The 25,133-nt window shown below is 38.0% G+C and overlaps 1 protein-coding gene across 6 annotated transcripts in view; it reads right to left on the bottom strand.

Moving 5' to 3' along the window:
- The window catches only part of CTNND2 (catenin delta 2), a 646,153-nt gene that overhangs the window by 125,163 nt on the left and 495,857 nt on the right, over positions 1–25,133 (bottom strand). For all 6 annotated transcript variants that reach the window (XM_039714844.1, XM_039714847.1, XM_039714842.1 and 3 more), the window contains 2 exons: positions 18,178–18,391; positions 2,828–3,011 (listed from right to left, as the gene is read on the bottom strand). In XM_039714844.1, coding sequence (XP_039570778.1) covers positions 2,828–3,011; positions 18,178–18,391 — 398 coding nt within the window. The remainder of the gene's footprint in view (positions 1–2,827; positions 3,012–18,177; positions 18,392–25,133) is intronic.

Below are 25,133 nucleotides of genomic sequence, written 5' to 3'. Positions count from 1 at the left end.
CATAATTTGTCAAGTATCCTGAACACCACTACACTTCCTCTGATACTCAGCACTGTCACTGGTAATCCCAATGCAAGTGAATTTTAACTGCATCCCCTCAAAATGAGCTCTAGCAAAAACAGGAAAAAAAAAACCCAGCAGAGGGTAACAAAACCAGTCTTAGAATAAATTCTCCCATGGAAGATGACAATGGACTTTCCACTTAGCAAATAAGCACAGCACAACCTCAGCCAGCAACCACATTAGATCCTCTTGATTTACCTCCCTTGTCCACTGAGATCTTGAAATGGAAATACAGGTCTTGTAACTAGATCCAAGTGGAAAGTGTGAAAGCTGTTCGGTTTATTGAGGGTGGTGGGTATTTCACCTGAACAGAGCAAGACTCCAACCATCCTCACATAATTTTCTTATCTTTTCATTTAGACACCTGCTGTTTCCTCCAGTCTAAGGTCTCAGTGTATTACATGAATTGAACAGAAGAAACCAGTTACCTTCTCAGGGGTGAGCTTGCACTTTTCTCTCTTGCACAATCTCATATTTGACATTTTGCATAGAGAGAGATATTTTCAACAGTGGGGAAAAGTAAGCAAGATAAGTTACCACTGGTGTGAAGCAGAAGTAAGTTTCAACCCTCTCCAAATGTTCTTGCTCTGCCAAAGAGCATCCACACAGACTCAGTGGGATGGGACTATCTAAAGAAGATGGATGGAGGCCAAAAAAATATCTGAAGCCACTAGGGAGGATAGAAAGATGCATTTGGGAAATAGTGAGGGTTTGCTATCAGAAAGATATTAAAAAGCTGTACTATGACTGAAGGGTTTAGAAGGAAGACCAAGCTGCTCAGGACAGCAGTTTGAGCTGCTGCTACAGCTACCAGGGAAGGATTCAGGAGTTATAATATGCACAGTCTTTTGCAGGCAGATATGAGCTTATTTTGCACGAGCTGACCAGAAGCCATTCTGCTATGCCAGCATCCCATCAAGCGCTTGGTAGTAAGCCTTGCTGCAAAGCAGTGTGTATCCCATCAGGCAACGTACCCTTCTCACGTGGCCCCAGTCCTCAGGCTGACCCAGAGTGCAGGCTACAGTAAGCTCACATCAGTTTGCAAATGGGCGTGCACACACACTCACAAGGAAAAAAAAAGAAAGAAGAAAGATTTCAAGACCCATGTGCAATGAATCCATCAACTAAGAGGTAGGAAAAACTGAAGTCTGCAGGATCTGGGATGAGCATTGGTCCCTGAGAAGCAGTTGAGAAAAATTAACAGGAAGATGGAGCTTATGGTGAGGGGAGATCAACACTGGATATGCTCACTGAGAGAGGGGACACTGTGAAGCCCCAGATTTTTACCAGAAGTTTCTTTCAGAGGCAGCTCTTTAACTGAGAGACATGAAATACCAGAAATGTGAGACTTTTAATGTAGTAAAGGTCTTCATGTAACACCTTCTGTCACCTCCTAGCAATTATGGCAACTTTTTTTTTGGTAGTGATTTGAATGCAATGCAACACAATTATAGCATAAACTCTTTTCAAAAAAAGTCTAAACAATTCAGGTACAAACACCTGGCTTCAGTCACATACCCTAAGATAGCTGGTATTCACACAATCACACCTGGATTGGAGTCCAATACTGCAATACTGCATTTAATTCCATATTTGCAATATGGAAGCTATTATCTTCTATCTTTCATTCTCTTCTGATTGCATATAAACTGTCAATAATATTTATTACTTTTTCCCCTTAAACTTTTCAAATATAACTTTGGAAAGGGAGACATTTCATTTGATGAAAGAGCACAAAGACAAAAACTACTTGCTACAGATGCATAAAAAATATTGCTATTCTACTTTGCCTCCTATCACTTTTTCATTTAGCTCTTTAATATATATCTTCTTTGGATGCAGCATACAACACTGATTGCCTTCCAAACACTTACTATTCATTGTGTTATTTTCTGTGATGTAAAAATATTAACTAACCTATTTTCATATCTCTGGGATAGATTACAGATTATTTTCTCCAATATATCTGGAGAAAAAAAAAGCTACACTTAAAAAGAACCTGCCTATTATCTTAAAACATTTCACAAAAATGATATGCATTGGAATTCAGAAATTGCTATGACTCTATCCTTTAGTAAGATTTTGTCAGAACTGAAACTCTTCTTACTCATTCTACTTTCATTTTCACATCTACAGTGACTTTTAGGAATGGGCAGATCAAATTGCACATATTTATATAAATGCACCTTTGCATTGCATATACAAGTTTGGCATAGAAACACAAACATAAATAGTTATCATATTTGTTAATGATTTATTTAAGTCCTTTGGTTGAAAAATGTTAAATTGATTGGTCTCTCACTGAAATTCTCTTCTTGCCAGAGCATTAAAAATCTACTTAAAAAATTTATCATAACTCCAGCAATGGCATCTGGAATCATAAAGACATGTTACTTTTTGTGAATATCTTCATTATTTTTTGTACTGATTAAATTTGATGTAATAGTGAGAACATACTGACTTTATTTTAGCAAATGGGGAAAAACCACAAATCTACAAGAGAGAAAATATATGTCATATACAAGCTTGAATGAAAACAGCTAAGAAAAGAAAAACAGAAAACCACCAACACCCCTTCTAAAGATTGTTTTTTAATGACCTGAAGCTTGCCTTCTAATTAATTTCCAACTTTAGGTTTACATCACTGAAAGTCATCATTTTCTTGATGGACCAGCCAATTGTTTAGTTTATAGATGACTAAGAATGAGGAATACGAATTCAAACAAAAGCAAGATGATTAAAGTAAAGGTTTTGAGGTACCCACCTTAGGCACCCAGTGGCATTGCGCAGCACCTGTGATGAATGGAGCTGTATTTTATGATCATCCTGGAGTGGAGAGTTTTCCCATCCAGAGTGAGGGATGATCACTGCATTGGTCAACACTGCAAGGGCATCCTGGATGATTGGCATTTTCAGTGCATCACAGGAGGATAGATTCCAGAGAACTCCTACAAAAAGAAAAATTACTAATAATTAACACTTCTCCAAAAAAAGTTTGAATATTTTTTGTTTAAAAAAACCCAATACAAACCAATATATTTCACAGCATTGGTGTGTTTAATTTAGCTGTTTCTGCCAAAAGATAAAACAGACCACACTGTAGATGGGGCTGAATGACACCTGTAAATTTCTGCAGTGGGAATACAGCTTTAAATGCCAAACAAGTATTCACAGCAACACTGGAAATTTCTGAGCTCTGCCTAAAATCTGAGCAGCTGGTTAGGATCTAGGTGTACACAGGCTGTGAAGCACAAATGGAATGAAGGACTATTACAAGGAAATTTTTAGGGTTTGGTCTTCAGATATCTTCCTTCCAAGTAAAATTAATAAAAACCAGTAGCAGAAAACAGGTTCTGATTTACACTAGAATTTTCACTGTTGGTAGACATACATTGAGAGAACAAAACCCCAGCCCTGTGATCTTCACTGCAATGGAAGTAACTGTCTAGGCTTGTTGGTACTACAAGCAAAAGTACTTCCTCCACAACCTGATACAGTAATACTTTCAGCAAGTAATATCATATTTTGTAAATATTTAGCTACGCAAAGTTAGAGAATACTGTAATTTTTAGTTTACAAAATTCTGATTTTAAGAAAACCAAAATCTCTTCCATTGCAACTCGTAATGCGCCAAAGAAAAAGGAGAAATCGAGAGCCGAAGTTTTCTAAGTGCATCTGCAAAGCTCAAGGTCACTGCAATTGTGCCACACAGAAGGCAGGCAGAAAACTGTTAGGAGCAAAAGACACGCTGCTTTCTATTCCCATATTTACGTGTTTGTGTATTTGCTGGAAAAGCACGTGTGACTTTTGAGCTGCGCCAAGTGCCTGTGGCTGCTGGGCAGATCTTATTGCTGGGGGAAGCTAGAGGACAATTTGCTGTTCTGAAGAACCAGCGATCTTTTAGCTCAGGACCCTCCCAGGAGTAGCTGGAAAAGGAAGCCTGGCTCATCATGCACCTCCCCTTGCCAACATGAATCCTTTTCTGTAGAATCCAATCCTACTCCTCCCTACTCGCCTTCCCAAAGGACAGTAGCCTGGCCTCACACCTAACCTTGAGTGGCAAAATTGAGTTTTGGTTTTTCATCTATCAAAGTTTTCAACCAAAAGAGAAGAATTACTACCATCATCATCATCATTGTATATAGGATACAACTACAAACACTGCAAAAAATCCAAGTCAGTGTTGTGGGAGGAAAATGCTGAAGGAAGGCCTTAGGAACACAGACTCAGTTATTTATAAATACAAGCAGCAAGAACACTACTTGTTCAAGATTTTCCTTAGCATTCTGTGCTTTAACAGAGCAGTATAATTAACAAGAATCAACTTAACATTTTTGGATTTCCCTTTAAAATTAATTACCTCTATGGGGAGACTGTTTCGGTTACACCATTTCATGTTTCAATTATTTTGTGTGACTGTCTGCAATGGTAGTTACACAGTTTAATATAAAATTTTGATCAGTAAACTAGTAAAAAATACCCATTAACATGATCTGCATGAGGCAGACCAACTTTAGCTATAGACAAAAAACCCCAGAAATAAGAAAAATGTTCATTTTAATAATGCTCCTTTTTCACTAAGGATTGCTACTTTAAAGGGAAAAGAGTCTTTGTTTGAATTCTGTTCTGAATGTCTTTATGAAAAGGAATTCCATATTTAAAGGAATAAAGACCTTCATAAGGATATTTATACTATACTTGCTTTTCTATGTGTTCTTGCTCTTGGAAAGCTTTAATGGCATGTCTAGTATTCTTGAAATACCTAGCATTTTGCTGGGTCTTGTCAGTAAAAAACAACAATATGGTTGCCTTTTTTTTTTTTTTTACATTTATCTAGATAGATGTAAATGGTATAAAAGCAGAGAATCAGAATGCAAATCTTTCCCCCTTTAAGGTTCAATTTAGTTCTTATGCAAGACAATGCGCTGTAACTTTGTGAAGAAGTCCTACTTCAAAACTGAAGCAGAAGAGAGTGTTTTGATGGCAACAAAACAATACTTTGGGTTTCAAGAAGTAGTTATGAACTGCAAAAGCAGAAAAGAATACAAAAGAAGCAAACATAAGAACCCCATCTAGCAAAATGCTTAAGAACATGTATGTCAAAACTATTTTCTATTCACTTCAGGTTCTTGCTAATTTAAAGTAAACTCACATAAACATCATGGTATTCAGCAACAGTTGAGCCTAGAAATATTATTTAAGCCCTCTTTCTCTCTGATTTCTCTAACTGGAAAATGAAATCTTTAGAATAAGAGCACCAAGCTAAAATTGCTATTACACTTTCTCCTAAAATCATTTTAAGTCAAGGCAGAAGTGAGCAAATTTAAGTCAAGGCAGAAGCATTGCCCAGTAAGCCTGACGCCTTCTTCCAAGTTTTTACTCCTCACAGTTCTAGAGAGTGAGATAATCCTCTTACACCCCAGAACAATGCGTTTTATCTAATTGTGAGACTGAATACTACCAACCACATGAACCAAAAATTTTCTACTGACACGTTAAAATTTATTCTCCCAAGCAGTGCAGTCTGCTACATGCTGATGTTGGCATTCTGCACATCTCCTTGTAACCTTCTTAATTAAGAATTTGCAATTATGAAAGGGCACTGGCAATTCACTTCTCACTTTTTTTTGCTGAGGATAACCTGGAGCTAGATTTATGTGGGATCTGAGAAGATGATCCATTGCCTTAACTTTGCAAGGGAGAATGACAGTAAAATAAATCCTTTATCTGACACACCTTCCATTACAGAGCCACCTTTTCACCACGTGATTCTGAACATTATTTTCCAAGTGTGCATTCATGACATGCCCTTTAGGGCTACTTTAAGAAGCTTTCAGAATACTCTGAAAGCCCTGCCTGAAGTGGGTTTCTGAGAACAAGAAGCAACTCTGCAATAGCCTCAGAGGTGCCTTGACTGACCCCTGGAGAATTTGCATTGTCATCAGCTGCCCACAGGAAGGTTAGGGACTGGACTCACCAGTGACCAATGACAAAGAGTGGGATCCACCTAACAACCCGACAGTCCAACTCAACTGTTTACCATCTGTACACTGACTCTTGTGAGAGGTATGAAATAAAGAACTAATCAGTGCTGAACATCTCTTAAATCACTTTCATTCATATCTTATCTTCTTGCTTTTAAAGCTGTGAGGCATTCAGATTAAGCATTTTGTGTCCCCATTTTCAGGTCATTTTTTGGTTATATTGGAAGATTGTAGAAAGACAAAAAGAGCTGCACCAGACTGAACAATTCTTTTTGCAGGTTGAGGTTTTTCACTCTTACATATAAAAAATGGAAATACAGTAAAAAAGTATCTTGCAATCACATTTTAAGTTTAAAACTAAGGATAGACAGGTATTGAAAATATTCAGTTGATTCCAGTTAGAAGATGAATTTTGGGTCTGAGTATCAGTCTGCAGACATCAGATGAAGGATTCTTAGAGAAGACTACAGGAATGTTTATTCTGGAGATCTTAGGTCATCAAGGTGCATCTTCTGGAGCAGTTTATCAGAGGCCATACAACTGCTATGGTCAATGGGTTACTCAATTTATTGGAGCAGTCAGAGTGAAAACCCCATAATCTCTCAATCAGGCTGGAGCTCAAACTTGTGCTGATTAAAGACTTCAGTGCATTTTTGTGCTGGTGTTTTAGTTAGAACTAGTATATGTATATCTATAGTCAGACATAACTTATCAAGACCTGATAAGCCACATGCTATCCTTATTCCATTCAAAGCTAAGAAAGTAGAGATCACATACATCTATGCAAAAAATACCATCATAGCAAGAGAACATATGCAAAACCAGGGAAGTCTAAACAACTATTTAGCTCATAATTTAATGCGACCTCAAATTATGACTTATATATAAAAAACAAACCTCTCAGAACAACTTAGACTGCAAATATAAATGGAAACCATTAAACTGGAAAAGTAATCTTTTCCAAAAAGCATTGCCCCTGCCACTATGTTTTTAAAAATAAATTATATGGTAAAAAGATTGTAAATAAACAAATACTCTTTGGAGAAACAAGACTTTGATTCTTCTGAATAAGAGATGTTTAAGTCAACTTTCAATTATATTAAAATATTGCTTTTTTCACATTCTCTGTAAAAATAAAAAATATGAAAGTATTCTAATACATCCAGGTTCTCCATTTCCATGATAACTTAATAGTTTGGTCATGGAGTGATGCAGAAACCCATTTCATAGTGCAGAGAGAGACTGCATCCCACAAATAGAGACCAAAGCATTGGCAGGCATTTTTCTTTATATGCTGAAGGTGCAGAAATACTACTGGGAGTTTCCCTTATGAACATGACAATTAAGATTGAAATCTGAGTGCTAAATACCCTGCACAGAAGCCAAGCACAAGGGATCTTTTGCTAGAATCCTTAGGAAAAACAACTTCTACCCCAAGCTCCCAAGTGCTAGGAAAGTCATTTGCCGGCTGCTGCTTGGAGGCCGTGCTGTAATTGCAAGGCTGCTCTGCAGAGCTGGATCTGCTCCCTGGCAGCAGATGTGGGCTCTCGATAGATTACAGCAGTTCTGCTGCAGAGATGCTGAATACCAACCACAACATTTCTTAATACAAAGTGCAGTAAGACTTCACAACCAGCTCAACCGTGAGAAACTGGCTCAGTAACAGACTTTCTGTAGGAAAGAAAAAGTGGCTGATTTGAAAAGTTCTGGCACCTGAACAACACACAGCTCAGAGGGAATCTCCTTAAAAGCACACTGTGAAAGTAAGTTAAAAATTGGTATAACAGATGAGGAACTTTCACCAATGTTCTTGAAATATTTATCTGGTTTGTGAATGAGTACCTATGCATACCTTGCTGTAATTCACTGGTTGACATGCACAGAGGTGGTTTGCTATCTGTGCATAAGCTGATGTAGGAAAACTCCACATTGAGAAATACTTAGTTTCAATAAAAGCCATGAGCAGGTAGGAGCTTATGGAAGGCTAAGCAAAGTTGCAGCAGTAATTTTTTTGCCTTCGCATCCACTCATAGCCTTACAAGGGAAAAACTTCCACAGAGGAGAACGATTATTATGGTGTAGGGTGTTTTTGTTTTCTTACAAAAAATACAGCTGATCTTGACTTCAAAAAAAATACGAGACTGCATAGAGTATAAAAAAATAGAAATAATTCCTCTGAAAAACTAGCCCTTTTTTTCCTCAATTGCTGTTCTTTTCATCCGAAAATTACATATTGGATTTTATTAAAACAAAAAGGAGGGGCCAATTTTAGTATTGATTAAGACCAAGTTCCACCCAAATGCTATTGCAGTATTGTATTTCTCTAATGGGACTGAATTTTGACTTAAGGTTGCTCGTCTTTTTCTGCTGTACACTGAAAATTAACACCTAACTGTGGAAGACGTGTCAGCCAAGAATGTTAAGAGAGTTATTAGCCTTCATGTTAAACAGCAGAGGAAATACTAGGAGAGTTGACCAAGGTTACTGCAGAAAGATCAGTGGTTCCTGCTTCACTTCCTTTCCTGGCTGATGAAATTCAATGAGTCCTGTTAAACACTGAAGCCAAACTAAAACCAATTCATTCTAAGTGACAGAAGCACAGAAAAAAGATATCAACTGCTTTCAAAAAAAGTTTTATCCTAACACATGACTAATGGCAATGCCATTCCAAATTAAGTACTTTATTAGAAAAGATGGGAATCTAACAAGGATGGATATATATGAATGGCAAGATGTTTTTCAGTGCTTACACCTGTATTAGTACCCAAAATCAAAACATATGTTTGATAACAGACCCTAATACAGAGAATAAAAATGTTATAACTAAAGTTGAACATTAAGTTACATCTCTAAATACAAAACTGCTTTCTAAATAGAAACAGTTAGAAAGTTAGTCCTATCTATAAAATTGCATCTATGTGCAAAATGAAAGGCTTGGTATATAGTTGCTAAAAAAGAAAAAAGAAGGAAACGTTTACTAACCAAATTGTTGCCTAAGAAAAAGTGAGCACTGTAAATAACATTAAATGTAAATAACATTTGGGAGAGAAGAAGGGAAGTTGGCCTTTGGACTTACAAACAACAAAATTTAAAAAAATAAAAATAAAATTACTGGGCATAGTGAAAACAGTAATTTGACCACAGAATGAACATGTTTCACCATAACCGCAAACTTTCATTTTGTAAATGACAAGGGAAATATTCCAATCTTTTTCAAACAAAAAAACATTTTCAAAATAAAATTTAAGTACTTGGTGTGGCAAATCTCAAACGTTTCAAACTACAAAGTGGTTTTAAACTGCAAGCATTTTAATACTCCATCATTCAGGCAGGCCCATCAAAACGATATGTCCAGCTGACTTTTTCCAAAGAATTACTACTTGCTGAAAAAGTTCAGTGCAGCTCCTATGTCAAGCCATATGCTGCAACAGATGCCCTCTATTTATCACTCCAGATTACCCTGTTTGATATATCCTCTTAAAATATGACTGAAGTAAAAAAAGAAAAAAGAAAATTTTTATGTAGTATATTAACAAGCAAATTATGAAATCAGTTTCACTGCTCCATGAATTGAAACATGAGCAAAACTTGAATGGATTTTCTATAGAAGATGCATCTCACTGTACCAGAGAAAAACAGTTACTTCCCACTTAGAGAGAAAAGGAGAGCAACAAGGAACTACCTTGGGTTTTGTGTTGGTACTGAAGGTGATAAATGCAGGACAAGTGAATGTGAATTTGCCTAGGAAATAGGGAGAAAGAAGCAGGCTGTGATGAGAAAACAGGTTAAACCACCCCCAAGAAGATCCCTAAGAGAGAGGAGAGAGACTACCCTACCAGGAGCATTGCACTGTGCCCAGCAGAGACTTCAGCACCCAGTGACTTGTTCTCCTCTGCCACATTCACCTCCTGGGAAACAGGCACTGCAAGCCTGGGGAAGGTTTTGTATTGCTGTGTAACAGTACATTCCCTTCTACCTCTAGAGATCTTTTGCATTTAACACCTTGCAGGATAAATCAGTACTCCAGCCTGTTGCTAAGAAATCAGGGCATAAGATTTGAGAAAGTTATCTATTTTAACACATCTTCTTATTTAACTGGGAGCAGCAGGGGGTGAAGAAGTTAATCTGATGATTCAGAAAAAGTTGAGAATAACTCTTCATAAAGGCTACAGATTCCATCAGTGGGTTTTCCCATTTTCAGAGCCAAAATAGTGACAACATATTGAGAAAGGGGGCAAAGATTGTTTTATAATTAGGCAGTAAAATTGTAATAGATATGGTATAAAATGATCCAGTTAAACTGTCAACATTGTTTGCCTAAGTGTTATTTGATAAGACAGCATCATTTCTGAAGAAATATTACACAATTTATTAAATTACTTCTAGATTTGCTGGTACATATGAACTATAAATTGGATGTGTTTTGAATGACTCTGGAATTTCTTGAAGATGTCACAGCCTATAGGCTGGAAAACAGTTTTCCAACATCATATGAATGTAAGCTGTAGAACCTTTTACCTTCCTGTTTTGCAAGGAAAATGACTACAAAGATTTGGCATTTTGGTGAGTGGTTCCACACTGGGTTCATATGAAAACTCTATAAAATGCCAATTAATTCCTGCTCTGAATTTGTTTGAAAATCACTTTCAATGAAATGATAGCAGTATTTTCTGTAGGTGAAGTTAAAATCTAAAATTTAAACTCTGCCACACTGTAGAATCATACTGTAAAGTACAACACACAGCAGTGCCTGGCCTGGCACATCCACTGACTGTGAAAGGACAGCGTATTAGTCTGTACAAACAGTACAAAATATAACATTTAAGTACTTTATGAAAATTACGATGATGTAATAATGATTTTTGGAGACTGTCTGTAAAACCTCAAAATAACTGATGCTGGCGTGGAAAAACAGAGTTGCCATGCAGCCCACTGACCCTGCCACGGGGTTTTTACTTCCTTGGTGGAGTTGCTTGAAGTTGTGTTGTGGCACTTGGACCTTCAGTGAGATTAACTTGAGGAGCTGCTTCTGCAGACCACATGCCTTCATTTATTTTGCTTTTGCTCAGTTTTGATAATGGTCTGGATTATGCCCAACTTTATGAAGGCAGCAGTAACAAGTAGTCTTTCTGAGTTAAACAAACCCTTAGATTCCTTTTGTCCCCCCAGAAGATTTTAAATGTAACAGTATAAAATGATAAACCAGCCTGTGCAAAGTTTTGGCTGTGAGATGAAACACATTGTTTCAAAAGCAAGCTGAGACTTGGAGGGGATTAGATAGAGTTGGACATTTTTTTTTAATTCTCAGTGGTCCACAGAACTCAGGGTAGAGGTTGAAGTGAGGAGGTTTGCTTAGAAGTATCTCAAGCAAAAGGAGGGAGTCAAATTACAAGGTAACCTCTGGGAACTGAAAAGGCTCTTATACTTGAAGAAATTAATATTGAAGAAATTACAATATGTAATTCCTTATTCAGCCACTGGCTTCGATCCAGAGTAAATAGATAGGAATTTTCATCACACAAATAATCTTGTTAATGTTGAAAACAACTTTTATTTAAAACACCTAATTAGAAGTAAATTACTTCATAAGCTTTAATCAACATTTAAAATTGATTGTGGTAGGATATTGTACTTGCAATTACATCTATTTAATGAAGGAGTAGGAAAGGTTTATTAGAGCTAATACCCTTTAAATCCCCATTTTGAATAAAAATCATTTAAAAAATACAAGCAAACTTTAGTGCCCAGGCAAGTAATTTGAAATTTGTTAATCTTATCCTAAATCTGTTGGTGAAAAAATAATTCAAGTCTGTAAGGCACCTGCCTCTGTGCTTGGCAGAGTTCCTCACAACACTTGTTTGAAGTTACTAAAGAGAATTCGCTTATGTGCAGAGCAGACACTCAGTAAGAAATGAATGAACCTATTTCCCTGCCAAAATCAAAATCATCACTTCTGAAAGCAGAGTTCTGTGCTTGCAGTTATCTAACTCCATGCTTTAACCTTTCTAATTTCCTTGACTTGACAGGACACAGTGATCAGATACTGGAGGCAGAGGAGCTGCACATCTCCATTTTGTTTGACTATATAGTTATGGGCCCCAAAGGATATTTGGCAGTCTTATTCTCTTAGCTAGACATATATATTGAACCAGAGCTATGTCAATCTTGTAGCAGCAGTCTTAGAGCATGATTATGCCATTGTGACAATTTAAACACACATATATGGCTTTTCATGTTGTCTGTTTGAAAAGCTTGTGATAGGCAGGATATGTATCTGAACCTTAAACATCTATTTTTATAATCTGATTTTCAGTTTGTGTAATGCTGAAACAATCTCTTTGGTTCCAAGAGCAAGCCACTTTGTACATTTATCTTCCTACCTATCTTTTTACATTACATATCAAAAGCTACTAATCAATTAGGCCTTTCTCTGGTGAGGCTTCCTTATACTTACGTTGCTCCATTACAAAACTTGAATACAGTTAAGAAATGGGATACTTAATATGAGCAATACTGGAGCAACACCTAATATAAACCTGCAAAGGAAAAGGGATATAATAGAGATTTAAGGAATTACATCAAGGTGAAATACTAGAAGAATACAGAACTCATAGAAGAGTTTGGTTCTTTTTTACTTAAGGCTGTGGGAAAGTCATCTCAGAATGGGATAAAAGAGTCTTTATTCATTTTCAAATCAAATTTCCAGAGAGGAATAAGGTTACAAATAGGTGCCACCTCCAAATGAATGTTTATATCACAATAAAATCTCACATCTGTGTTTACACACTCCAGTAACTAAGGTATGTCAAGGGCACTTTTGCAGAAAACTATTAAATTATTGAATTAAACTGCTTCAAGATCCTAAGTACTAAACAGTCAACCCTTTGCCATAATATTGTTAAATAACATGTATATAAAAAAATCACAAGTGTAATACCTTACAAAGTCCAATTAGAAAATAACATTACAAATAGAAAACAATTCCAGGCATGTGATTTTGACTTTGGGAACCCCCAACAGAAGAACTGCCATTGGACTAGGAAGTAAAAAATCCTAAATAATTGGCCAGAATTACTTTAAAAAAATGAAATCCAATTAGGTCTTCCACTGAAGTGAGCTAAAAGGTCCATTTAAACAGAATACTCCCTTAAACATGCTTTATATATCATTGCAGGCTCACTAACTTACAGCTACACAGATTAGCAAAGGCAGATACAGAGCTTAAAGGGGCCTTCTGGAGTGACTTGACCAATCTGCCAATAATTTATGCACATGCTAAGAAGCAGCATGCAATCCAAAGGAATTTTCACCTTAACTCAGGCCAGATAGATCTAAGGTGAACTAAGATGTAATTGCTTTCAGTGACACTGAGAGATTATCCATAAGGTTATAAACCCCTCCTTATAAACATATGGCAGCTACTAAAACTGCAACAGGACTCTGTAATAATATTGCATAACATGGGGTGAAAACAGGGGACCAACCAGGCCAAAACACGAACTGGCCACAGCTGAAATTAAACACAAGACTAATGGATGCTGGAATCCCAAGTCTGGGAAGCAAATGAAATTTTTCCCTCTCCAGCTTGACTGTGGGCTAAGGACACCTGGAGAATTAGTGCTTCTTTGTAAGAAACATTTTGTACACAGTATCTTGTAGTATTTTGCAGGAATGGAATATATGCCATTTAATTCAGTGAATCAAAATGGGAATGAAGTACATGGAGTCAGTACCTACCTATCTATATTTAGTATATATGTACAGTGTTAGTTTCTGCTTTATAATTTTTTTATGTGCTAATTTTTATAATTTATATATTTACAGTAGACAATAGTTAAATCTCTGACACTTTATTGTCAACCAAAATAAGCAGGAGACTGGCTGCTACCACAGGAAAAAACAGTTTCTCCAACATTATTTATAGCTGCAGCTCTTTATCATCATGTACTTTCTAAAAGTGGATTATCCACTTTTACCTTTCAATCAGAAATGGTATTTACAGATTTTAAACAGGTGATGCAGTCATACAAGGGCCCTCTTTATAAGGAGTTACTTAAATCCAGCTACCTCATTGTTTATAGGCAGAAACTGTCATTCTAGCTGTGAAGGATCTTGTTTGTCAAAACTGAAAAGAATAGCAGTTTAAACGATTTTATCTCAGACAGGTAACCAGTTAACCAATCAAGCTGATGGAAAAAGGAGCAAGCATAAGCTGAATCACAGAACAGCCTGAGTTGGAAAGGATCTAGCAACAGCTGCTTGACCTCACCTTCTGCACAATGCATCCATGGGATTCCTCTGTTATCCTTGCTAAAATGTCAGATTTTTCCATGTTTTTTTTTTTCCCTGACAGTAAAACAAATAGAAAACATTATAAAATAGAATTTTATAATGTGGAAGGGTTCATAATTAACTTGTTAAAGGGAAGAGAATCAGAAATCAGTTACTCATTGTCATTATTACCAAGTGAAAACATTTCTTTCTACCATCTGCAGGATCTGTGCTAATTTTGTACTGTGCTCTTCTCTATTTATATTTATTAGAAAAGTGTTAACATTTAATTATTTTAAAATAGAAGGCTTTTATTTTTTCCCATTAACAGGTGCTACTGTGGAAACTGGCAGCACAGTGCTGGGGTAAAAAATGGCTAGATTAAGTGTGTTGCATTCAGCTTACACTTAGTTCTTTTAATTTACAGACTTACATTGTGATTCAGGCTCTCCTTGAGTCTCTGGAAACTACCAGAGGCTGAAGGCCATGCCAGCATCTCTATTTCTATCAGAGTATTTCACTTCTGCACAAATGTGTATATTCATGGGCATACCTAATTTTTATCCATGTTCTTCTAGTAAAAACCTGTAACTGTGCAAGTGTTTCTGTATGAATAATCTTTCCATATCTTAGGAAATATTTCATGGGCATTAACACCATTTAATTTCATAACAGCCAGGCAGCACATTTCCCTCAGAGCTTCTACATGGGAGCCTGCACTGAAACCATTTCCTTGAAATAAGGCAGCCTTGAAGCTCTAACACTTTGCTCTAAGGTTAAGTTTGTGCAATCCAAAAATTTGAGCATGGTAAGGTTTTCCAGTATTAGCTCATGAGCTCTGGTGCTGAGGATGAGAAAGACAAGATAAAGGAAAAAGCAAAAAATTCTGTTTTGGAGAGACTATGGCAGAAAGAAATCTCTAGAAAAGAGGACAAGCCACAAATGGTGCTGAAGGCAATCCTGACAATCAAGGAACTATGGGGGCTAAAAAGCTGGTCTGCAGGTTTAAATACCCTTCCAAAACCAGTCTTGAGATTGACAGAAATTGAAGTTATAATCTACTTAGAGAAGAGCAACAAGAAGGAAGAGCAAGTGCATGTTTGAGGAAGAAACTAATATCAGAACTTTTGCTCTGCTGGGCAAGTGCTTCACGGTACTTGGGGCAGGCAATGAATGCTTCACTACTGCCAGACAAATTGAGCTGCCCAGAAACCTCTCCAGGCCGTATTTCTTCCCTTACAGCTTCCCCCACACCCTCATCTTGCCAGACTTCTGGACAGGTCATTTACACTTGATAGGCTCAGTTCCCCATCTGTAAGACAGAGATAACAATACTTCCCCACCTAAGAGAAGTGCTCTGCCGACAAATGTGGATGACTATTTAGGGGCAGCCATGTCAGAGCCTGTATGAATTTCTAAGGCATGAACTTTGTGTCCTCTCTAAAAGTAACAAACAAGTGCAGCCTTTATACAGACAGGATGCACAATGAACATGAGATGGAAAGGCTCAAGGTATTATGTTTATTTCCAAAACAGACATTTGTTATTATTTTCTCTACATCTTCTCCAGGCTGTGGAGCCCCTACTGAAATAATTACCTTCCTGCCACCTCAGCTCAGGAAGGCTGATGGAAAGCATGAGGAACTTTTTGTTTTTCCTTATGCCTGCCACCAAGTCAAATATTTTTATTACCAAGGGAGCTGCTGCAGGAGCTACCTTTCATTCCCCAGAAAGGACAGAAAGAAGGAATACAGCTGTCACACTACAAAATTTCACGAAAATAAAAAGGAAAGGAGAACTGATTCAGATACATGACTTCAGCCTATTTCCTAAAAGATGCAAGATGAGAACTGCAGCTATGACCCTTGCTTTGGAAGGAAGCTTTGCAGTACACTACTACAAACACATCCGCATTTTGAAAGCAAGGGCCAGTGATCTGCATCCTGAAAGGCACAAAACATCTGCTTTTCAGAAAACAGGGCACTGTGTGCCAGGGCAAGCAGTGGCCTTCTGGGATGTACTGGCTATTAAAAACAAACAAAAAACTCCAATACAAAAACAGGCTGAGGAATAAAATCTTGAAATACCATTGACTTTGATTCCATTCCTCAGGGTCACCATCTTGGCCTTCTCCTCTTTCATACACATCCAGCACTCCTGATGCTCACCATCCCTGGGAGCTGCATCTACCTGTACAAAGGCAGGTTACTGCCCACCACTGATGGTCAATACCTACTTCTCTTGGTAATAACACTGTGAGGGCATACTAGAAAAGAAACATCCTTTCTTTCAGTAGGAATTTGGGAATATTTAACAGCATACTGTGCAATGGTACTGTAAACTGTAGCCCAGTATATATATTTTAAATGACCTAATGACATTATGTGTTCCATGTACAGATGGCATGGGAAATGCCACGGTGACTGCTGAGGTGTATTAGCAGTTTGCCACTTACACCTCAGAATAAATAGGCAGAATGTTCCCTGGAGCCAGGACACTGACAACACAACCAAGAGACAAACAAGTCTGCTGAATATGAAGCAGTGGTTACACTTTATTAGATCTGTCAGTAATTCTGTCACTCCACAGGAGGCACGATCCCAGCTCATGTAACCTGTATCTCTGCCCCATTAATCCTGACTAACAAGTAGGAGGTGATAACTGTTGTAACTAAGAAACAAAATTTAATATAAAAAAACCTACATTTAATAAACACCATGCAGTTTATTCAAACACCCTCAAGGAAGAAACCTGGACTCAACCAAAAGATGATAATCTTATCAACTGTATCCTAAATGAGGCCTGATGTACAAGGGTATGTAATTTCTGCACAAACACAGATGATAACATGTACTCTGATGATTCGTGACAGAAATGACAAATTTTCTTAAATATTTCAGTAGGAAAGTCATAATGAAAATACAATTGAAAACTGGAAACAGGATAATGAAAATATTTTTGATTTATAGTGTTAAATAATCATCAAATAGAATGAAATCACAGTGAAAAAAAACCCTCTACCTTGCTTCTGTTTTACATATTAAATATGCTAGCTTAAGGGCAAGGTAAAAAAACAACTCCAAGCATTTCATATCAGTCCTGCTTGACAGCATTCCTGTATTCCTGAACACCACCACCCCTTCCCTATCCCTTGAATTTCAGAAAGGAAAAAATTCACACAGTCTTAAAAAGACCAGATCCTCCTACATCAAGAAAGAAATAAACTACCACTACCTGCATGCTCTGTGCGCAACACATCACATAGCATGCTATCAAATTTCAGACAAAAGGCTTCAGAAGACGATGTCCACCTCTCCAACACAGTTTTCCACTTTCCTGTAAGAACCCCAAGAAAGGTAGAAATACCCTGAACAAATCCTCCCTCTCACAACACCACTACATAGGATATAAAAGCAATGAGTAACAGTTTCTACGTAAATTCAGCAAAATATGGCTCTTGCCTGGCCAGCCCTACACCAGACAGGAGGGAGAGCAGAGGATTACCACCACAACATATCCATGTGTGGAACACATCTCCCACAAGAGCACTCATGGCTAACCAAGAACAAAGTGAACCAGCAACGACAGGCATAAACCATACCTACACCTGTAAACTGCATGATATTGAAAACCATTCATACACTACATAAACCCAAAGGGCTTGAAAGCTTTTTGTTATGGCAAACAAGATGGTCATGAAATGGTTACTGATGGAGCAAGTGGCATGTGGCACAGAACTGTATGGCAAACAAGATGGTCATGAAATGGTTACTGATGGAGTGGCAAGTGGCATGTGGCACAGAACTGCGCTTGCAAGACTGACAGAGAGTTTGAACAAAAAGTATTGAAAAATTCAAACCTGTGACCAGTTCTCTGATTTCCAAATCTGTAGTCTTGCGGAGTAACCGTACTAATGCTGGGATACCACCACAGTTTTTCAGAGCTATTTTGTTGTCATCATTTGCTTTCCCGTATACCAAGTTCCTCAAAGCTCCACAGGCACTACGGTGGACTTCTGTCATCCGATGGTCCAATAGGTCCACCAGTAATTGTATTCCGCCTTGTCTTCTTATCTGAAAGAGGCCAAAGTGACAATCATGCAGTTAGGCAATGAACACCAGTATGAATTAATGCTGTCCAATGTAATTAAGCTGTGTTTTATGCAGGCTGCAGGCCAGCAAAGGTGTGCTGGTAACACCACAGAGCTGCTATATTTCACTGCCTTGATTCCTAGTATTATTCTTTCAGTGGCAACATAACTGTACACTGACAAATCAGAACTTCTGTAAAAGCAGCCAAAATTAGTCAAGTGTTGCCTCATCAAGGTTTCTCATCGTTTGTCAAGGTTTGCCATGGCAAGAGTTTCTTCTGTGCTGGAGAAACCTCATCTCCCTCAGAGTGTAACACATGAGAGTAACAAGCTAGAGAAAAAACCACAAGGCTACAGCAAACAAAAAAAAGCACTTAGCATGATAAAGTTTTTAGGCGTCCTGCCTTTACATTTAATTACTGGGAATGGGAACAACTACTGTAGTCTCAGTAATGACATTATATCAACTAAACTGGGATGAGCAATGAAGACAGGAAAAGGAGGAATCACCACAAACATAAAGATAAGAATATGAAATAAATCGTGGTAAGCTTGTTCTAACAATATTGAGGAAGACTCTTAAGTGATGCAGGAACAGAAGTCTTATGTGTACCCAAGGTAGCCTAAAACAAAAATTTCTAATGTGGTATCTCATGTAAAAATCATTCTAAAAAAAGCACAAAAATATTTGAGACAAAAATATTTGATCAAGAAGGTCAGGAATACTAAGTACAATTTATTATGAAACCATTTCAAACAAATACTTCTTTATTGTTCTGTGGCACTATCTGTTCCTCAAAGAGTAATCATTCTTGGATCTAATTTTAAGAAACCACACAGGTTCATAACTAACATCTGAAGAGTACAATGTTTTAGCTTCAAGAAAATTACACAGACAACGCTGAAAAGGTCAAGAAATTTCCCCATGTGTGTAGTTGGCTAAGCTCAAAACAAGCCAGGCATTTCAGCTGGCCATTTCACATTTAGGACAACAAAAAATTTGAAATATTTGTGAAGGAGTTTTTGCACAGCCACGTGTTCTTGGGGCTCTGCAGGGGGAAGTCTTGGAAGAAGGAAACAAAGTACAATAAAATCTATTAGGAATGTGGACTTCATTTACTAACTTAAAATCTTTATGTAGAACCAATTTATACCATTTCATAGATCTAACACAAGCTTAAGCAAGGTCAAGTGCTGGGTCCTGTGTTACTGTCACAACACGTCCGTGCAATGCTACGGGCCTGGGGAAGAGTTGCTGGAAAGCTGGCTATTGGAAAAGCAATTGTCTACAGCAAGCTGAACATGAGCCAGCGTGTGCCCAGGTAGCCAAGAAGGCCAGTGGCATGCTGGCGTGTGTCAGCAACAGTGTGGCCAGCAGGACCAGGGCAGTGATCTTGCCCCTCTGCTTGGCACTGGTGAGTACTCAGATCCTCTGCTCAGTTCTGGGTCCCTCACTACAAGAAGGACACTGAGGTGCTGGAGCAAGTCCAGAGAAGGGCAATGGACTGGGGAAGGGTCTGGAGTACAAGTCCTGAGAGGAGCAGCTGAAGTAGCTGGGGTTTAGCCTGGAGGAAAGGAGACTCAGGGGTGACCGTATCACTCTCTACAACTGCCTAAAAGACGTCTGTAGCCAGGTGAGAGTTGGTCTCTTGTCCCAAGTAACAAGTGGTAGAACGGGTGGAAATGGCCTCATGTTATGTCAGGGGAGGTTTAGGTTAGATATTATGAAAAAACTCTTCACCGAAAAGGTTATCAAGCACTGGAATGGGTTGCTCTCTACAACTGCCTAAAAGACGTCTGTAGCCAGGTGAGAGTTGGTCTCTTGTCCCAAGTAACAAGTGGTAGAACGGGTGGAAATGGCCTCATGTTATGTCAGGGGAGGTTTAGGTTAGATATTATGAAAAAACTCTTCACTGAAAAGGTTATCAAGTACTGGAATGGGTTGCCAGGGAATTGGTAGAGTCACCATCCCTGAAGGTATTTAAAAGGTGTGCAGATGCAGCACTTACTGGTGGAATTTGCAGTGCTGAGTTAATGGTTGGACTAGATGATCTTGATTGTTTTTAACCTAAATGATTATGTGAATCTATGATTCACCTCAGAAAAGACTGAAAAGCGATTCAGGCTTTAGGGTTCCAAAACTGAGCTATATGCAATGACTTACTGCTAAACCAGAAGTTCTCCCTTTCTTCTTTAAGTTTATCTGGCATATTCTTACTTTTTTAGTAACAGCAAAACCAAAAAATAGAACAGCTGTGTTATCAAAAATCATATATACCATGATGTTACAGTGTTAAATTAAGATGTTTTAATGTCTATGCAGTTACCACACAGCTTTGATCTAAATGCCAAAGTGATAGTGTTTAAAGATAAATGAGGATATTTTTCCTTAAATAGGCATTATACCAGTACTAATGTGCAACTTTCTGAGCAACATGCAGGTCACCTCAAAGACTACAGCAGCTGGCACTATATGATGCATGAAGAGATAAGAATGGACATTGGTAAAATACATCAATTTCAGGTAGAAAAGTTCACCAGTCTTTTTGAGAATTTATGCTTCTGCTGCTTAGAGAAACCATGACCTCTTTCAGTTTAGAAATGAGAAAAGCAGGTCAAAGAGAAAAGGTGCTGCAAAATGTATCACTAGTCAAATATTTTCCTTATTAAGAGGATGACTTGCAATTAAATAATTAGCTCATTTCTGAGCCAGAAAAAAAATTACCAAGTTAATCTGGGGGAGGTGGCGGGGTGAATCTTGCTTGTTTTGTTTGCTTGGGTTTACAATCCATTACCATTTAGCCTTCATATAAAAATATATTTGCTTCCCCTACTAACCAGATTTTAAAAACCAAGCATGCTACATGAAGAGCCACCTACATGACAAAACAGATGACATTTACTAAAAAGACTGGGAACAAAAATTTATGCATCAGTTCTACAAAAGGTGAATCAACCACAGAGCTTCACACTTCAACCTCGGAAAAGAAACAAGATCTGATGGAAGAAAGAATACAGTTAAAAAATATATGAGTTGCCTGGTCTGATGAGTAATATCAGGAACGACAGAATGAAAACATGCCTGCTGATCTTTGTGAATTGTATTTTTAAACCACAATATGTTGAATGAATATTTTAATTGCTTTGCTGCTAAAAAAAAAAAAGAGTAAGAATGAGAAAAAGTATTACTTCGTAGAAAAAAATCATTCTGTGTGCTACAATTTAGCTAAAGGCTCAGAGGACTCTGTCTCCATTCAGAAGGACTCTGTGCCTGTGCTGTTTTCCCCACTCTTTCCCTTGTACACAACCAAGTGGCATCTCATGCTTCTCAACAGTTTATCCTGTGGATGCTCTCAGGTGACAGGTTTTGCTATCTTCTGCTCATTTCTAAAGGGAAATATGTGGTTCTGCTACACTGAGACAGTATTCCTGAGCTGCACCTTCCCTTTCCAGTTATGGTAGCTGACAGCACACTAGTGTTCAGCTCATGCAACTCCTCTTCTCCCAGGAACCTGAAGCTAGCAGCAGACTGAAGTGATTCAAAGATAGTTTCTTAAAAGCAAAGGCATTAAATATTAATCTAAAATGCATTTCTGTCAGAAAAAAAAAGGGTAATAAAACAGAAATGAAACAGTTGTTACATAACACTTTACACAACTTGACAAAATTTCTTAAATTTTTCAGAAGAAAGAATCTATTCTTACCTAGAAAACAGAAGATTTATTTTACAAACTTTCTTTGAATTTCCAAGGTCAGGTATTTGGCAGAGTAACTGTGTCATGCAAGGAGAGATGGAGCTGATTGTTCACAACCAGGAGCCCAGTTTCTTAGGCTGTTTTTTATCTGGACTCATCTCTTGCTCTGGCTGTTTTGGTTTTTTTACAACAGGCCTTTAATCACCACAAGTCTCACCCCATCTTCCTGCTTCTATCAAATATCCATACAGATGTTTAAAACTATACTCTCCAGCAGGTTTAAGTGTGCCCGACAAATTGTGAGACTGTGATGGATGTTAGCAGAATCTATTTAAATGCATGGAAAATGAGGCAAAGTAAATGAAATTATTTGTTCAAGTCCTTTAGGGAGCTAAGAGCCATAGCCTGGAGGACAATTCTGACCTAGTCTCCCGAGACAGATCTCAGCTAAGTTAGTCACAGCTCCAGTGAATTCAGCAATGCTACTGCCAAATGTCTATGCCAAAAATGCCTGGATGGATGGATAAGCAGCAATTTGCACCAATGGGGCATCAAATCCCAAATCCCAAATCCCAATTTGATACTTCTATCTCTTTCCTAACTTAAGATGAAGAAAACATTTCTTAATATAATATTTACTGACATATCAGTGGCTGCTACCTTGTTACATCTAGGAGGAAAATAGAATATGTCAGAGTCTGTTTGCCTAATAAAAACAAACTGTGGAGTACCAACTTGTCAGGAGATATAGAGGACCAACTTTATTCTCACACAGACCAGCCCCAAAGTAGCCACTTTACTCTCAAAAGAATGATCTTCAACTCTCCAGCAACTGAGTATGCCCAGTTGCAGCTACCCATGTCTCAAATGCATTGTCCCCTTTTTACACCATCTTTTCTCAAAAATAAAAAAAGAGGATCAGAGGAGAAGGATTAACAATATTAACAAGGCTGGGTGAATCTGTTCTGTGTTGTTTCTCATTACTCTCTTAATCCATGGATACCAGTAATTTCTGAAAGTTATCTTCCTTCTTTTTTCTCACTGAAAATATTTTGTGTATGTCTTTGTAAGACACTGTTAGCAAGCTGTTAAATACAGAGCTGTGATTAGGAATCTATGCCAATCAAAGTGAAAACTGAAAGAACAGAGATTACATAAATTTTGGGAAAAGAACTATTTCTGTGGAAGAATGCATCTTCCTTCTTTCATCTGAGGAACCATGTGTTTTCTTTTACCAGGGTATTTTCAAACTTTCCTTTAAAGTTGGCTCTCTGCCATTAATGTCACTGTCTACTTGCTGGCCACAAGCACTTGACTGGCCCAACTGATGCCAAAACACAGGCAGCCATGGCAGGAAGAGGTGCCAGACTCTCTAGTACACATATTGATAAAAGTGCACTCATGTCAGCTTGGTGACAAAGTCTTCTCCTCTGGCATAATATGAAGTTTTTTTTCTTTACATATGAGAATATGTATTCGTATCCACACTACGAAAATAAAATACAAATTCAAGAAGGGGTTCAGACTGCTACTGGAGGCAGTGAAGATGTCGACTATGCTCCTAGTAAGGACAGCTTCTATACCCCATGCCAAGAGCCTATGAGAAATTAATTTATCTGTTTCAAGACTTATCTTTGACTCAGTGGTATTTATCCCAAAGCGGTCTGTTAGACACCTAATCTACCATGAGCTACACATGACCAGCCTGAAGCATATGTGCTGATAAAAACAAGTCAGTAAGACATCGACAATATGTCTGAAAGTATATCTATACATATATCTATATGCTTGATTACTGTAGGATTTTAGCATACGAGTTCTTGATAGCTTGCTTTCCCAATTCAATACAACAGATTGTCTGAATGTGTGGAAGGAAATGAAATGTAGGATGTGAAGGGTATGCAGATACTTGGAATGTACAGGCACCTGTTCTGTGAGGACATCTGCTCAATGGCTGTCCAGCGTATAAACGGAGACAAGACAGAAAAAGTAATAAACCACACTGACATACACAAACCCTGCAGAGCAAGGGACAATATCAAAGACCAGAACTGGGAGGTCACTGCTCAATGGGCTGCTGAAGGAACCACTCCAAGGCTTGGAGAGGTGCAGCCTGAGCTTTGTTAATTGGTAAAGTGGGCACACAGGGAGGAACGAATGGAAAGGTCCTATGGAAAAGAGCATGCTGATGGGATAGTGGCAGCGTGCCAGACTCACAGGATGTTTAGCAGAAGGGCAAAGATAGGAAAAGAGTTATTCCAAATGCATGGGGGAGGAACTACATGAGGAAATAGAGAAGGGCATGATGAAAGGGATTGGTCATCTGTAAATAAGTTGTGCTTCAGCATGCACGTCTGGCCACACCCCTCATTTGATCCCTACACCCTGTTTTACCTTCTTATTAATCCTAATTGCTAACAGTGGTATAACACTAGTGAACCTTTAGCTGGAATAGCTGAGAAGAACAGGACATGTGGGAAAGAGCTACCAGAGACACTGTGGATCTCAAGGATAGAGACCAGAGTGAACAAAATGTAGGTGAGTGACCTCTTCATATCAAACTATGAGAAATCTGGCCCTGGAACCTGGCTATTGCTTATGGCTTTGCAATAGCAGAAGCAAAGTTAAAGCAAATAGATATTATCTGTTTTGACTCGCACTAAGGTTTTGAACCCAATTTTGAAATATATTCTTTGAAATCTGTGGAGTGAAAATTATTCTATTCCTCCCAACAGCAAAGAAAAGAAGCAAAACCCTTTCTTTCACTGCATAATGGAAATTGCCTCTTGCATCCCTTGGATGCTACAAAAATTAGACCTAGAGATACAAAAAGAAAGAAAAGTGAAGCTTCAAGTTTTAAACAGTTTAGCCAAAGACTGTTAGATAATGAAGTGCTCCAAAACAGCCTAAAAATACTTCTGTGACAGAAACCAAAGCACCCTTCCTGTTCTATTTATACTCAGCAAGTGGGTATCTGAGATATTGTTCAAATTTTGCCAGTAGGTATAACTGAAACAGCCTTTTCTGCAT

Source organism: Passer montanus, unplaced genomic scaffold (assembly GCF_014805655.1).
Source record: "Passer montanus isolate IOZ18808 unplaced genomic scaffold, ASM1480565v1 scaffold31, whole genome shotgun sequence".
Taxonomy (NCBI): Eukaryota; Metazoa; Chordata; class Aves; order Passeriformes; family Passeridae; genus Passer; species Passer montanus.
Note: the sequence above shows the minus strand (reverse complement) of the source record. Positions and strands in the feature narration are given on the sequence as shown.